The sequence below is a fragment of the Sylvia atricapilla genome, chromosome 9 (assembly GCF_009819655.1).
Source record: "Sylvia atricapilla isolate bSylAtr1 chromosome 9, bSylAtr1.pri, whole genome shotgun sequence".
In the NCBI taxonomy this organism is placed as follows: domain Eukaryota; kingdom Metazoa; phylum Chordata; class Aves; order Passeriformes; family Sylviidae; genus Sylvia; species Sylvia atricapilla.
The window spans coordinates 21036694-21053875 of NC_089148.1; the positions used below are offsets into that span (position 1 = coordinate 21036694).

Sequence of the window (17182 nt, forward strand, 5' to 3'; positions counted from 1 at the left end):
AAAATAATGTCTCATTGTTGGCATTATCCTTCCTGTGTCAGTAACTACTGTTCTTGTCTCCAAGAACTGCTGCCAGGTTCCTGTGTTTATAGGAGGAAGAGGCACAGTGATTATGGACACAAAGGGTAGAATTAATTTGTGTGTGATGGCAGGGGAGAAGAAAACTGTATGCGAACTACAAAGGGAAAAGAAGCAAAAATAGGAGACCACAGAATAGGTGTCACCTGCCTACCAGGTTTCCAAAGCCTCCCTCCCTGTCCATCTGCAGAGCAAGCACAATCAAAGGTGAACAAGAGCCCACTGGGGGAGGCATCAGGGCCAGGTGAGCCTGAACCAACTGTCGACATCAGAGCAGAAGAGAGCTGAGAGATACTGGGGAGTCCCAACACATCCCCACACTGCCATGGGTGTCATCTCTTTTGAGCCACTGTGTCCCACTCGGGTACTCAGTGCAGTCCCTGCTCAGTGTTACCCTCGCAAGGAAGGACCAAGAGGTGTTGTCTACCCAGCGATAGCTCGTGGCTGGAGACCTGCTTTCATTCCCTTCTCCAAATCCCAGAAGAGTCTCCTCAGGGTCATGACAATAGTGTTGAACTTGCCTCCTTACAGCCACCACTGGTACCTGCCTTTCAAGCAATTTTCCCTGAATACTTTCAGCACTTATCAACTCAAATGGTCATGTGTTTCTCTTACTTACACTATGAAACTGGAAAGGCTCTCCCTTGTCTCAGGAGGTGGCACAGAGAGACTTCTATCACCTGCGCACTAGTTTTGATCTGGCAAGACAGCCAGTGCTGGGGAGAAGGGATTTTCCTGCAGAGCACCGGCCGGCTGGAGGCTGCAGCCCGCTTCCTTCCCTGCGGCCCTGCGGCAGGGGCACAGGGCACAGGGCAGGGGCACAGGGTAGCGGCAGGGGCACAGTGCAGGGACACAGGGCACGGGCAGAGGGCACGGGCACAGCCAGGGCGGCCGGGAACACGGGCCCCGCGCATGAGGGCGCTGCCCTCGAGGGCGAGGCGGGAACGGCCTGCGGCTGGGCGGCAGGGGGCGCCCTCCCGGCGGCACACGCACTCGGCAGACCGGGGCCCCGCCCCATGGGTTAGACCACGCCCCCTCGGGTTGTCTGCCGGGGGCGGGGCCAGTGCCGCGAGCTCTCATTGGCGGAGGCCCCTGCTAGCCCCGCCCCGCGAGCGGAGAGGGGAGGGTACCGCGTTCGCCAGGGCGCGCGTTCCATGTTGTTGTCGCTCCGGGATCGCTTACTGCCCGAGCGCCGTCCCGCTGGTTTCCGGCGGTGCGGCCGCCAAGGCACCGACTGGCAGTGCCGCCCCGCGCGTCTGTCGCCGTGCCGGGCGCGGGGCGGAGTGGCAGCCGGCACATGGCGCGCTGCGGCGGTGGCGCGGCGCCGAAGGGCTCCGGCCCGGCGGCGGCGGAGCGGCAGCGGCTGAAGGAGGCGCTGGCCGAGCAGCTCCGGCAGGACCTCGACAGGTGGGCGCGGGGCGGCGGGCGGCCCCGGGTGGGGCGGGGACTCGCGGTAACGGTGCCGTCCCGCAGGATGCTGGCCGAGGGGACCCACTCCGACGTGACCTTCCAAGTAGGCGACGAGGAGGTGCGGCTGCACCGGGCGGTGCTGCTGGCGCGGGCGCCGCTGCTTTGCGAAGCTCTGGCGGGGAAGCAGCTGCAGCTGGACGGCATGGAACGCGCGGAGTTACGGGAATTCCTGCGGTGAGTGCGCGGCAGGATTGATGGGTTGGCCCCGGCACCGCCTCTGTTGTGTCCTTCCTCTTCATTTTCCCAGTGCTAGCACCTGTTTTAAAGCTTTTCCCATTCAAGGCAGTACCCTCACAGCCTTCTTGCAGAGTTTGCAGAGGACTTTTCTGTAACTTCTTTCTTTTCCTCTGCCTTTGTCCTTCTGCTGGTGGCACATGGCTGTACTCTGCACCTTAGCGTGCGTTTTTATGGTATGTAAAGGACTCGTAATACAAAAAGAAAAAGCCAGCAAAAATCTTTTGAGATTGTGTGTACTAAAACCCCTTTTAGCTAGATGCCCAGATGAAAGCAGCAAATAAAACCTACTCTCTGCTCATGTTTTAAAAAGTTATGGGTATAGGAATCTAGGAGAACTTCGGCAAGCTGGATGAAAATGCACTGAGTTTGGAACTCCTCTCTCAAGTCCTAGTGAACCGTGGGCCAGGCCAAACACAGCATAGCTTTGATGGAGACTGGGATCCCAGAGGAAGATGTGTGGGCTGCCTGCTCCCCAGGGACTAGTGCAAGGGCCGGTATGTTTTTGCACTGCCAGCCTTTTTCCCATTGCCACATATGCAACATCTATGTCTTGCTCCAAACCTTAAGTGAGTTACAAGAGGGGTGTTGGCCGGTCCTGCCACCAGCCCTTGCAATCCTCCTTCTTACAAGCACCTCTAATCCTTTTTTCAAAGAACTGCTTTTCTCTAACAAAGCTGTGGTGGTGCCACCTACTTTCCCTAAAAAAGAGTTGGTGTTAGAGCGGATCGGCACTTACAGGAATGCACCAGGAGCAAAGCGGCAGAAAGAAATCATTCTGGGATTTCACGTGAATTCAGGATGTGCCTAGAAAATGTAGGTACTTGCAGGCTCCTGAGATTGTTGCCAACAGCAACGGGATACTGTTGCAGTTTAAAAGTTTAGTGCCTGAAACACACCCTAATTATGAAAGAAAACTTTCTGAAACCTGAGTAATATCTGAAACATAGAATCCTTGTAGTGGAGTTGATTACCAGGCATTTGTTGGGTTGCTGCCACAGCCTGGTGGGAGCATTAGCAAAACAAGTGGTAAGAAACAAAACAGCATGGATTTTGTCTTGTATTTTCCTCATTCCATTGTTATTATGATATCATTAATTTCTTTCACATTCTTGTAAGTAGTGTTACAGAAAAATTTAATGGAAAAGCATCATAATGCATTTTTTTTAAAAAATCAAATTAATTTTGAAATAATTAGTCTGAATAATTATTTATATACTGTTATATCAGGGGTTTGTATTCCTAATGGTAAGCACTTAATAAGTGGTAAGCACTTAATATGATACTTGCTTTCAATTTTGTCTGTGCTTGCTGCAAGGCAAGGAATGATGTCTGGAGTCCTGCATGTTCTCCAAAAAGCATGGTATTGGAAAACACCTTTAAACTCAGCTCAAATTATTGTAAACCTTGTGTCTTTTCACAGTGAATTTAGAATTTTCAAATGAACCTCCCCAGATGTTCTAAGCTGTGTATGAAGTGTGCTATGCAAGATAATTGCTTTTCTTAACTTAGCCTTTGGTGCTTTTTAACCTAGCACATTCTGTAGAAATTCCTGCTTACAGAGTGCACTGAAGTCTGACAACCATGAACTCATTTGAAGAAAGGATTGGTTGAAAAGAGCCTAGCCTAATCCACTGTTCTGATGATCAAGTAGTATCAACGGCTGCTGAACCTCAGTGTTTTCTTGTTGTTAAGATGCAAATTAGTTAGATCTTCGTAAGTTCAAAACAGTGCCTTAAATTGGAACTTTAGTTTTACTGGAAGCCAGCCTAGTCTTTGGAGCATGTGAACTGCCACGATGAATTGTAACAGAGACCCGTAGCTGCAGCTGAGCCCCTGAGAGGAAGTTACTGTGTTCTACAAAAGTTCTGGTTTCTTGTATATATGGACAGTGGAATACTAGTAATAGTATTGCAGAGTTCATCAAAGCTATGACAAATTCTCATTCTTTTTCCTGTTTGTATTCAGCTTTGCTTATATTTTCCTGAGTAAAAAGTATTTTTCCATGGGGATTTGGGGACTTTATTTTCTCACGAGCTTTATCTGGCCTGTGTCTCAGTGAGGCATGCTTCCTTTGGGCCGCTGTCCCTCCTCATCAGGAGGGATGAAGTGGGCTACGTGTCACTTGTGCTGAAGGCTGTGCAGCTCTTCTTGCCTCCTGTTTTGAGCAGGAGATAGGACATAGAAAAATTCATGCTGATCTTTCTGCATAGCCTCAGCACAAAGTAGATGAGCAACTAAGTGGTGCTTTGTTTCCCTCTGTACATTTGCACTATCTGAGGACACCAGGAAAAAACTTCTGGTCCCCAGATGTGCAGCAACCATCTTGTAGACACTATGTTTTTGCCTGGTGAAGTTAATGTAATATTGACTCTGCCCTCCAATATCCTTCTGTCATTCTTTGGGACACAGCTAGAAAAATGTCAATGGTTGCAAGAACATTGATGGCTGAAGATGATTGCCTAGGCAGGGTTCTGCAGTGTGCCTCAAAAAGAGAAACTTAGCATCCCTGAAGGATGCCTGACTGTCACAGATGATTAGATCATTACCGTCTTGCCTGCCGAGAGGCAAACTGCTGTTTATTTTCTCTTGCAGTTAGACAAAATACTGCTTTAACAATGAAAATCTAGGCATTGTCTCTTAATATTTCTATTAGAGGGGTCTGATACAAGGAAGGATAGAGAAGGCCCTAATGGCAGTGAGATCCAGTTAAACAACAATAAAAACAATAAAATACAAAGGAATACGATTGTCATTGTGGTATTTACTGCCACAGGGTTTAGTTCGCAATACCAGCAGTTGATTCAAAGTCAACCAGCCAAGCCTTCGACCATGTTAGGCTTGTAGAATTCTGTATCAGGCAGGACAAGGATGCTGCATCTTGCTTAAGTGCAGGCAGAAACGTTTTAGAAGGTAAGCTCTAGACAGCATTATGACAATAACTTTTTTCTGTGAAGTCTGTGTATGCACACCATTCCTCTGTATAAAAAATCATTAGCTATAGTAACTGCTATGAGTACAACAGATACCCTAGAGCATTGTTCTGTTTCATCTGCCACCTAGCCACACCTCTTGCAAACTCAGTGTTGCTCATGTCTATCAGATTCTTTTCTGTGTGCAGGGGAAAAGAACCCCAAACCATAAAGTGGGGTACCTGTTAAAACTATACAGCATCATACTGACACTACAGAAGGTGATGGCTTAGCACTATTTCCAGTGTGATATTATCTTGTATGTGAGGTTTTCATAAACGAGTTACACCAAAGTTTGTGAAAATTTGTTCTTTAAATGCAGTCTAACCCAGTTAGAGTTCCACTAGATAACAATGGACTACAAAGTAGTGAAAAAGGGAAATAGTTCTTTAAATAAATTATCTATGAGTTTCTTCCTGATTGCTAAATTATCATAGTCCCTATTGGATAATGGCTGTTTTGGTGACAACAAATCTGAGTTATGCATAGGTATACTGAATTCCTTTATGTTTATTCCTCAGCAATCCTACTGTTTATATATTTGCTTGTGTATTCCCCCAGTGGGTTATGGTTGCAGACCATTTTATTTAAGAATAGCCTACCTCACATGTTGTTGGAATTTTGTCGTTTTTACAGAATATTCCGATACGGGCCTTCCCTTCTATCCTTTTATCAGTCGTGCCTATTGATGTGGTGCAGCCTACCACGTAAAGACTATCTTCTCTAAATGACTGATTCATGGAACTTGAAAACAAATCAGCTGTGAAAAGGGCTTTTTGTGGCACTTGAAGGTGGATTTTTTGGCACAACAGCTATTATTTTCCTGCATTAAGACGTAAGGGAGTCAACAGTACAGCTGAAAAAATCATCCCTCCCAAAACAACTAAAATTAACAAGCCTTGCCCTACAAATGTGGCAATATGGGAGATGTGATGCGACTGTCTTAAACATTGTGAAACAATGATTCCTGAGTTGTGGAAATTAAAATGCTCTGCTAAAAGTTATTTCTACTGTAACAATGAGAAGTGAGAAAGTCAAAATCAAATTACTGTGAAACAAAGTTAAGAGATTAAGGAATCTGCTCATTTTGAAAACTTAAGGTGTTTTAACTTTTCCCTACATTTGTTCTTACAACTGTGTTCTCTGGTCTGTCACTACGGCATCAAGTTCATTTTCTGTAGTTACAAATAGGAGCTAAGTTAGTCATTGAGAAGAATTAGACTTTGTTAAGGAGAACATGAAGCTTGTATCTTAGATTTTGTCCTAGATCCTGTTGGGGAAAGAAAGACTTCACCACGATGACTTGTTTATTTTGATAAAAACGGCTTTAAACACATGCCAGACAATGGCAATCTTCTCTCCCTTCCACATACACAGAAACAATAAGTTTGTCTCTTTTTTTACTGTATTTTTTTGGATCCATGTTTATATCTAATCTCAGCTTCTCAGAGGCAGTTGAGTAGCTGAACTGTCAAGTCACAATATATTCAGTAGGGGTGTAATGCGTTGGAAACATAATATCTTAATGCAATGGATTTATGCCCAAAGGAAGAAAAAAAATTAGTCTGTGAGAAACAGAAACCTTTCACTGGGCCATGACTGTTTAAGGGTCAGATTGTCCTGAAATGCATACCTTTCACATGAAATTAGAAAATTTAATCAGCACCTGTGTGAGGTAGTGAAGGAGATGTTGCATCTCATGAGAAGAAATTCACTGAAACACCTACCTCAAGAAATCCATTAAGTTAACCATCTTGACAAAAAAATCAAGCATACAGTTCTTTTAATAAATCTGAAGGGAAAGGGAAGAAGCATAAGTGGTTAGGGTAGGTTGAAGTTATGAGTATGAAATGCCTAACTTAGACAATGAATATGCTCTGCTTTAGGTGTATTGCTGAAATTTTTTTGCAAGTCTAGAAAGACTAAATGCAGTACATGAGAGTATTTGCTGCAGCTGGGTTTGCTAGATGTGGGTGCATTAAAATTCTGGGCATGCAGTGGTTCAAAGGCTTCCTGTATTGGTTTTATTGTAATTAATAGAAGTAAATAGATTTGGGTTTCATTTTGGCATTTAATTGTGGTAACTGTTTAAATGAAACTGTATAATCTGTATTTCACACATGTGCAGAAGATACTTTGGTGATAATCTGGTTATTATGACATTCTTATTTCTCAGTTTGAGAGGCTTGGATTTGACAGAGGGATCATTTAGTGGATAAGGAATTGGTTGGATGGTCACACTCAGAGTTCTAGTCAGTTGACAAGGTGCTCAGCATGAGCCAGCAGTGTGCACTCACAGCCCAGAAAACCAACCCCATCCTGGGCTGCAGCTGAAGCAGCGTGGCCAGCATGGGCATGGAGGTGACTCTGCCCCTCTGGTCCGCTCTCCTGAGTCTCCACCTGGAGTGCTCATCCAGCTCTGGGAACCCAGCATGAGAAACACTGTTGGAATGAGTCAAGAGAGGGGCAATAAAGCTGGTCAGAGGTCTGGAACACCTCTCCCATGCAGACAGGTTGAGAGAGTTGGAGTTGTTCAGCCTGGAGAAGAAAAGGCTCTGGGGATCACCTTGTCATGATACACCTCTGTCTGATGTAAAGAAGAGATTTATAACCTTATAGAATTGTTGTCTTCTGCTCTTTAGATAATAAAACTAGGATGGCACATTGAATGATGCCTGCTCAAGAGGTTTGGAATAGCTTTAAAAAACTATTCCTAATACAATTCTGCAGTAGCAGTCCTGGATTCTTAAAGCAACTGCTTTGAAGAGGTGGTTTTACATTATAACTAAACCATCTGAGCTCCAAGGTCCAAGGATGCCAGATTTGTCTAGCTCTTATTTATGCAGAAAGGCACCATTTAATACTCTGGAGGAGACAGTCTAGAAAACTTCACTCTGCTTTAGAAGTAAGCCTATAAAATACAGATTTGCAGCCAAGCAAAGTTTTTTAGCAGGTTACAGAAAACTGCAGAATCTTGCATCGTGGAAACATCTAATGGGATTTACTGAGATAAAAGGAAACTTGTAAAAGATGTGCCAAAATCATTTTGTTGTCTGTGAAGCAAAATGATGGGTGCATCCATGACTCTTTCAAAGAAGTAAATTTACAGTCTGTATTAAGCAGAACTCAATATTAAGATAACCCACTGAATTTCCGGAAGTAATAAATCCAGGTATGTCACTGGATTTTAAATGTTAACTGAAAGAGTCAAAGTTTCTTGACTTTTTACAGGAAAAACTTATTTAAAATAGAATTAACTTTTTTAGATCCAGAAACCAGCTATTTAATTCTCATTTAAAATGCCACTTTTTTGTTTTATTTACTGAGTTCCTAGTTGTGGTAAGGATGCTGTTTTTATTGACTGAAGCCTAGTGATAACAAAATTAATCGCATTCCCGAGGTTTCTTAAGTAGATTCTCTGAAAATAGCTTGAGCATTCCCAGGAGATTGTTGCCTCATTTCCTAGCTTATGAGATTCCCTATGGATGTTTTTCTGTTACTGCAGAAAGTAAGAAAGACTATTAAAATAATTAATTTATGCCAAAACACTCTATCTGTTGCTGCTGATTTTCTTTCTCCCTCAAAGTCAACTTGTACTGTCTACATGTTAAATATCCAGAAGCTCTTTAGCAACAGAAAGGTGAATAAGAGAAGTTCCAGTGCAAATTTAGCCTAACATGTTCAATGGCAATTTTTTTTTTTTCCAACAAATCCTTCCTAGGGAACTTCCTGCAGTTTTTAAAATTCAGTACGTGACCAGCGTACTTATGTAATTGTGGTATTAGCTTACATCTGTTGAAGATGGAGGGATAAAGTGCAAATTATTGGATTTTTTTTTTCCTAGTTCTGGCATTGTCTATGTCACTTTAAGTCACAGTTCTTGGACGGTCTAACTTGGACAAAAACTTGAAGACAAAACTTCAGGATACTTCTGTGGAATTTCAAAATCTCCAGCTTAACTGAGTTTCTATTCTGAATTTCTATTCTTGATTCCTACTGCCTTAGAGCTGTAAAACACAGATGTTACCTACTGTGAAGCACAGTGAATGGGGAAAAATGTGTGGAAGTCGTGGTTTTGAATTTTCTAAAGAATTGCTAAGTTTCCCTGCTCCATCAAGCAACTTTTGCTCCCATTCTTGGTAATATGGCATGTTATTACTTGTCTTTCCCTCGTGCTATTACTATGATAGGTTGAAAAGCACTTTATTTCTGAAAAGCAATAGAGGGTCAGTTCACACGTTAGGAGTTCTGAAAGCACATATATACACAACGACCTTAAAATCATACATAAAAAAGGTCCACTGATCTTACTCTTTCCGTGTGAAATCTTACTGTTCCTGTTACATCCTTTCCTGACGCTTGCTTTCAGAATCTGAGAAAATACTAACATTCTCATTCCCTACATTCTTGTCTCTTCTCAAGTGAGAAGACAAAAGAAAAAAATTCTCAGTCCTTTAAATACAGGACTTAGGAAGATGATTTCTTTGTATTTTTTCTCTGCCCTGTCAGTGTTCAAACACACTCAAATGACTGTTCTGTTTTAGCAGAAAAGCCTCTTTGCCATGGAATGAGTGACTAAAGGAGATCTGTGAATATTTCTGTTACATCCAGAGGAACTGTAGCTCTTCTGTTAAACTTTGTTAACTTAATCTAGGATGGTACGAAACCAAGGATAAAACATGTTATCTGTGCTAGAGTGTGGTATGTTTCTAGAAATGTGAGATCTTTGCAGTCACAGACTGCAGGCTTTGTTAGCCTTTCCAGATCCTGAGCCAAAAATAAGCTGGTGAAACAGATGGCAAAGTGGGAAGCTGGAATTACTAGATGGGCAAAGTGAAAGTTCTTGGCTAATCTTTCTTAACTGCAAATTTTTGTGCTTTAAGTGCTTCCTTTGAAATGAAAATTTATTTCTCCAATTCATTTATATCTCTATACAGTTTTTATTACTTTTTTACTGTAGTATTGATGTTAGAAGGTTTTGATACTTTGTGGTGTTTGTTTGTTTTTCAAGCATTTGCAGAAATAGGTTTTCCAGAGATATATTTTCAAAAAGGTTGGTTTTTTAAGCACTGGAGAGTCCAACTCTGTTTTCTGGTTATGAATTTTGTTACAGTTAAAACAAGTAATTTTTAATTTGTTTTCTTCAATTAAAAATTATGGCAGTAAAAATTAGTGTCATCTTCTAGGATTCTGTATTCATCTGATATAAACCTTAAAGAAATTGAGGAGCTGTTAATGAGGAAAATACAAGAAAGCAACACTGCTACTCTTCAGAAGGCTCAAAAAAATGTAAATTGTCTTGGACAAAGCAGAACACCACCAGTTGATCAGAACAGTCCAAGTGGAGCTGTGCAGAAAGAAGTTGTTTGTTTGTCTGGTATTGAGGAAGAAATTCCAGAAGCAGTCGTTGATGCAGAAAGTGACAAAGCCGCTGCAGGTAGGTTTGGAATTACACTTTTTTTCTCTTTTTGTCTTTTAAATAGTTGTTCAAATACTTCTACAGTTGTAAAAATGCAGGCAAAATTAACACTATTGTTACAGTACAGCTGGATTTTCTTTTCTATGGCCCACCTCATTGTCTCATCCTATGAAGAAATGAATTGCTGCAGAAGTTAGGCAGGCACAGTTCCCAGCCAATGTGTGGTATAATAAATCTGGAATTGCCAGGCATCAGGCATGGTCATCACCATGTCCTGTCTTTTCCCTGGAATACAGTGAGCTCTACTCCTCATCACGTGGGACTTGCACACAGCAGAGTATCTCCCTTGTTTTCCTTTCCTAACAAATTGCACTGCTTCCACTGTTGTTTTATGAGGGTTCTGGAAGCTTTCAGAACCTTCCATACTACAGCTCTGAATGAAATAATACAAGGAAATGTTTAACTGTATCTTCCCCAGAGGTGCTGGCTGCTACAACTGTGTCAGTGACAGGGGCTCAAGCAGCAGATCTGCTCAGGTGGGAGCCTGTAGCACAGCATGACCCCAGATTTCCTCAGGGGCTACTCCTTTGAATGCAGAGGTTTGGGACCTCTGCTGAAAAAAATTACCTGTGTGCTTAGTCTTATGGAAGAGTAACTGTAGCACTTCTTCTGTAGATACTAAATAGGGAGCATTGGTCAAGTTTCTGGTAAGTCAAAATAAGAAGTAAAAAGCAATGTTTGGAAAACTTTTCAAGGAAAATCCCAGCTTGAATATGCAGTAATAAAAAATGTAATTATGTCAGATTATTTTCAAATATTTTGTCTGCACTGTCAACAGTCTCTTGTACACCTGACAAAGTGAAAACAGCTTTTTCTCCCTATATGCAGGTAATTCCAAAGTAGAAACTGCGTCTGTCTTAGGAGAAGACTTATTGATGCTCTACAAGAAGTGCTGTTGTCCAGATATTAATATTTGTGTAGAAGGCAAAGATTTTCAAGCTCACAGGTACATAAATATTTACAGTAAAAAGATTTTCAATCAATAACCATCTTGTATAAAATGCTGCTGTTATAAAATGTGTATCTGTAAGAAGTTATTGCTGGTGCTGTTCCCTATCTCTGAATTGTTAAAGCTTTTAGGTCTTATGTGTGGAGTGGCTGTACTGTGATACTAATGAATATAATTTATCATCAACAACAACTATTTTGGAATATAGTTGTTGTTGATGATAATTTATATTCTATATGGAATATAGAATTTAATATCAACAACAACTGCACTTTTAGCACTTCTAGGATTGCCACTGTAAACTCATATATTGAGTATATACTCATGGAAATACTTGTAGATTTTCTCCTAACTTTATATATATATTTATGAAAATACAAAATAATAAAAAATAATCTGTGCTCTGTAAAGAAAATGAGAAGACTACTAATAAACTATGCAGTTAATGCTGAATAAAATTTCCATATAGGCAGAAAATTTATTGAGTATTAATTTTTGTTTTGGCTCTTCAGAATCTGTGCATACAAAATCTGGTTTTACTTTCGTTACTTCAGTTATGTACATGCAAAGATTGTTCAGGAGCCTCTCCTAGATCAAAAGTCCAAGACCGTTTAAGAACTTTGGCTTATTGTGCTCCTGTGGCTTGGGAAAGCAAATTAAAATGCCAGTACCATTCTTTGTATGTTTGATATAAGTCCCTTTGCATAAGAGATAGGAAACTAGACAGCCTGGATTTTGTTCTCTTTGAGTATATTAAGTAACTGAGAGGGACTATAAAAACCCTCCATTACTTTTAGTACTTTCTCAACACAGAACTGGGAGGGAGGTAGTGTTTATTACTGACATTATAATATCTTTATAGAAGATATGTCATAATTGTGTGGGTATTTGGATATATGTTACACTTTCAGAATGAAGTGTAGTAAAAAATGTGTTTCTTTAGGCCTATGTTTTACGTTCTCAGATATGTAAGTTTGAGAAACAAATGCTTTGATGCAGGAAAAATAATGCAATAAGAGCGTCTATCAGCAGAGCTTCTTTAATTTAGGCCACTTACTGCCTGGAGCTATGTATCTAGTTTAACTTGCATCAAAAAACATGGCAGTAAATCATAGAGAAAACAAGGATGTTCTGAAACAGGCACAGGACTTGAGCTCATTTTAGCACTGCGTCATGTGAACAGTAGGAGCTATAAGAGCAATGGAACTTCCAATATCATTGTGGTGAAAGCACCAGAATGATTTACTTACTGTAATGGGGTTTTTTTAAGTTCTCAAACAGGAGACAGGTTAGGCCCCCAGAGTCTCCCACCACTTGTATCAGTATTCCTTACTTTCTTATGAAGTCTTGTGAACTTCTGTTTGATTTAGGTTAGATTTGGGAGGAAACTTTTGAATGGGGTTTTTTGGGGAAGTAAACTTAAATGATCTTATTTTTAGTTGGTTTGGGAAAAATAATTTTTTCAGAGAAAAGTGGAAAAAATTATTTATTTAACAAATAAAATGCTTACGAACATGAGGAATGAAAAAAAATAATTAAACAATAAAACTTCTTGTTGCTTTAAAGAGAGATGGCAAACTGAGGAGGTTCTTGCCAGAAGTTAGTTTTAGTCTTTTTTGGTGCAGGAAAATGCCGAGGTTCAGGCCCCGGTGGGCTACGGATTCTGGATCCCAATCCTCTGAGTTTTCAGTTCAGAGCAGACTTAAACAGTCTCAAGAAAAAGAGAAAAACAGTTCAGGAAGCTTTTTTGCCTTAGTTAGCTAAACTAACTAAAAGGAGAAAAACAACCTCTCCCTGGTTGCTGTCCGACTATCCAACGAACACACCCCGAGGAAGAAGAGAAAAAAAAACCAGAAAAAGGAATGTGGAGGAGTGAACACTTTTAAAAAACAAACTGCGCGCGTCTTCTTCCCTGCTCACCCTCAGAACCACTCTTAAAGGTACAGAACACAGCCTACAGCACACACAGAACAGACGATGGGGGATTGAGAGGCACCATAGTCAACCCAGGACAACTTCCAATAGACTTTAGTGTTGCTGGTTTATGTCTTCCTAGTGTTGCATTCTTACAGAACTCTGCATGAAGCAAGTCAGATTTGTTTGGTAATAAAACTGGCACTAACCATCACTGTTGGAAAGCACAGATTAAGTTATTTCAAAATAATTTGGTATCTCCATATATTTTATAAATATATGCTGATAAAATTTAAATTTAGGTACTGCATACTTGTCCGTATTCTGTTGAGTACCTGTCTTATTTAAAATGACTCTGAAATATCCACTCTAACTACACCCTTGAAGTTGATTGATCACTGTTCATTACTAAAATTTATTTGTAACAGAAGAACAAAATGGAGATAAGTGTATTCCATATCTCTATGATACTGTGTTATTGTATCTTAAAAAAAAAAAAAAGGTTGTGTGTATACCCAGAATTTCATACGCTTCAAGTTAGGATGTAATACTCATTTATATGTGGAAGTATTTCACTGAGTTATGAAATGTTCAGTAAAAGCTTTGTTGTTATTATTTCTGCTGGATGACTCACAGGAGGAATGTGCGAGAAGTTTCTAATTTAAACTATTGAGACTTCTGAAGTAGGAGGAGGGAAGAGAGATGAGAGAATACAGAATATAAAATGACTAGAAAAGAGGCCATAAATAGTATTCTTCATACTTCTTCCTACGCAAAATGAGAGTGTTCAGAAACATTTTAAGAGATGACAAATACATGTAACAGAAAGATATCCATGCCTAGTACAACATTTTGCTTTTTCTACCACAGGAAATACATGACATGAGCTAATTTTATAAATAATAGGAAGCTTAGCAAGTGTCATGAAAAAAATCTATCTATGAGAATATGATCTGTGGCTGTAGTAAGCCAGATAAGATCCATAAAGGCTAACACTCTAACTGGTGTGGATCTGGAAAACTGAAATCACAAAGCAGTTTTCATCCACTATCTTGTCTTCCTCTCTGCCACTCTTTCACCTTAAGAGTCCTGTTGCAAAGGTCTTGTTACCTGTTATTTTGAAGACTGATACTGGTAGAGATACTGAGCTACAGACTGCAGCTCTGGAGTTTCTTTATTGTCTTTTATGGAAGCAGTAGTAAATTGAATTAGCCCTGTTTTATGACCAGTTGTGCCTTTTAAATGTAGAAGGGCAGTAAGTGTAAACAGAAATAACTGACAGCTCTTCTTGTAAAAACACATCATATTGTCTCGGCATATGTTAATAGCAAATTTTTTTTGGCTTTTGGTGGATAGCAAATTCTGAATACAAGACCTTACATACTTACCATTTTGATAAATACACATTTTGTAATACAAGAAGAATTTAAGATGTTCAGGATATAATTATTTATAATGGGGCTGTATAAACTATTTAATAAATCTGTTATTTACTCTTATTTGGTAAATAAAACAGGAGAAATAAATGTGAAATTTAAAATAAAAGGAAGATGCTTGTGGTAATAGATTTCCTCTGTGTGAACCTCAAAGTCATATTAAAACAAGCTTTAACTGAAAAATTTATAGAGTACTGTTTGGTTTTTTCCTGTAGCATATTTTTAAAATCCAAACGTTCTGGGAGAGAAGGCATGCAGTACACAGCTGACACCTTAATGCATAAAGGGCAAAGATTTAAGTCAATGTTATCAAAGAGTCTCATCATGAATATTTGTATGTAGTGGAATAATGTTTACTTTTTCTCTCTCAGGGCCATTTTATGTGCCAGATCTAGTTACTTTGCTGCTATGCTGAGTGGAAGTTGGGCTGAGAGCTCTCAAGAGCACATCACTCTTCAAGGGTAAGTGTTGTCTCTGCAAGTCATGTGGGAGCAAAGGTAGGCAATTTACAATCGCTGCAAATATGTAACAACTGTGCTGTGTACAGAGCGCTGAAGATTAATATGCCTTGACACTTTTCTTCAGCCTGATACATTTCCTGAGTACTGTTTTGACTCCAGGATGAAACTCTGTGTGTTGTGTATTTGTTAATATTGTCAGATGATTCAGAAGTCTTTTTCATCAGCAGAAGGGCACTAATCCTTTTGTGTAGAGTATGTTTTAATATTCACAGTCTACTTGAGAATTTTTTACTTTCACTTCTTGTTGTACATGTAATGAAAAATACTCTGAGTGTCTGAACAATGTAATTTTCATACTTATTTGTACAATAAGTATATTTACAATGTAAAGATAAATAATATTTCTTACATAGTATTTAATTATTTTATTCCAGCAGCATATACTAAAGCAATTTGATCTAGTGGGCTTGTTCACCGTGGCTTTCTGTGTGAGAGTAGTGGAGCTGTCACTGTAGGATGAATACTTAAGACTTCACAAATAAGCTGAGGACTGCTAGGTTAGTTCTTTTCAGAATCAGAAAACTCCATTGAAATACATTCAATTTCCTTTAAAAACAAAGGAGTATTCATCCATATACATGTTGGCTTCTTTTTCAGGCATGATGTTGGCTGACTCAGTTTTCTTCAGAAAGAACTGTGTACCTTACAGTGCTGCAAAGTATAACTGCTTTGTGTTAATACAAACTCTCTTGGCCAAGAGATACTTTCTTAAATGTTCATTTTAGGTTCTTGTCAGTGTAATGATGCTGCACCAAAATCAGAAAGGTTATCTGTTCGTTTGGTTATAACTTTGAAATCCTTATAAAACAATATATTTGCAATTTAATTTATTCCTTCGTTTTTATGGTGTTTTAGAGGCTGATAGTCACCAATTACTCTGGTGTTTACACTTCTCTCTCTAATTGATTTCTCTGTGGTTGAGAAATTTCCACCCTTATTTCTCAGTAGAGGCATTCTCCTGAGAAGTACTGAATCTTTATATGAGACTATTCTCATGCCAATATCTAATAATTTCTGTTATTATGAGTCATATGCATAATTTTATCTTTTCCAGTTAACTTTTCTGCTTAGTGCTGGTTTCTGTGCTGTGTTCTACAGCATTTATAAATAAAGTACATATGGCTTACTCTGCAATAATGAAAATTCTTCTTAAGGTAACAGCTGTCAAGACTGTGGGGAAACTCCTTCTTGCTGACTTTATGTCTGTTGTGTGTACTGCTACACAGGGAGACAGCTGTGCTGATTTTGCTTCTTTGCACATTGCAACACTGGGGTTTTTCCTTTGCTTTTAGTCGTCAATGTCAATTGCTTAAACATGTCTAATGTTTTAAAGGGTCTTAGCTCTGCATGAGTATTCCATTTACACTAATATACACAGCACTTGTGGGTCCTGAAGATTGCCCACAAAAAGGTATGTGCACAAGCACAAGAAAGTGTTGTTCAGATCATGTCCATCATTGAGGCATTCTGAGCCTTTCTGCATTAAGATGTGCATTGAGACTGTGAAAGGATGCAAACACTGCTGTGTAGGACTGCCAGCTTCCTTAATCTGAATAAAGACTTTCTAAATATTCTGAGTAACATTTCTACTTAGCATTGTAATAAAACGACTAAATGTATTTTTAGTGTTGCAAAAACATAAACATGTCAGAAATAAAGACCTAGGGTAATTATAATAAAACAATTTTGAAATATATAGTTACTTAATAGTTGACTTATTGCTAGTAAAGAGCTTGGCTTCCATATTATCAGTGTAAACAATACAGTTTTTAGTATTAGTCTGCTTATTACTTATTTTTAAAGATCTAAAGTGTTAGAAAGTTTCAGCAAGTCCATCCAGTAGCCAAATTCACCCCAAATGTAGTCTGTTTAGGTACTTTTGCATTGCAAAATCTTACTACTTGATTTTATCAGATCATTTGCCTTCCATTCACAGAGCAGCTGGACGATGTGTCAGCTTTCTGGCCAACTTTCTCTGGCTAAGGAATGTGATGCATTTTATTATGGGCATGTCTCTATTTGTATTTTTTCATTCTTCTTTTTTGCAGAATAAGCCATGCAGAAATGAATGTCATCTTGCATTTTATATATGGAGCTATTTTGGACTTCCCAGATGAAGTTGATGTTGG

The 17182-nt window shown here is 39.7% G+C and overlaps 1 protein-coding gene across 1 annotated transcript in view; it reads left to right on the forward strand.

The window, feature by feature from the left end:
• The first annotated feature begins 1591 nt into the window (after nucleotides 1-1591).
• Nucleotides 1592-17182, forward strand: part of BTBD8 (BTB domain containing 8) — a 35912-nt gene continuing 20321 nt past the window's right edge. The window contains exons 1-5 of the mRNA XM_066325203.1: nucleotides 1592-1722; nucleotides 9941-10191; nucleotides 11062-11179; nucleotides 14904-14993; nucleotides 17102-17182. Of these exons, the coding sequence (XP_066181300.1) occupies nucleotides 1691-1722; nucleotides 9941-10191; nucleotides 11062-11179; nucleotides 14904-14993; nucleotides 17102-17182 (572 nt within the window). The 5' untranslated portion in view covers nucleotides 1592-1690. The remainder of the gene's footprint in view (nucleotides 1723-9940; nucleotides 10192-11061; nucleotides 11180-14903; nucleotides 14994-17101) is intronic.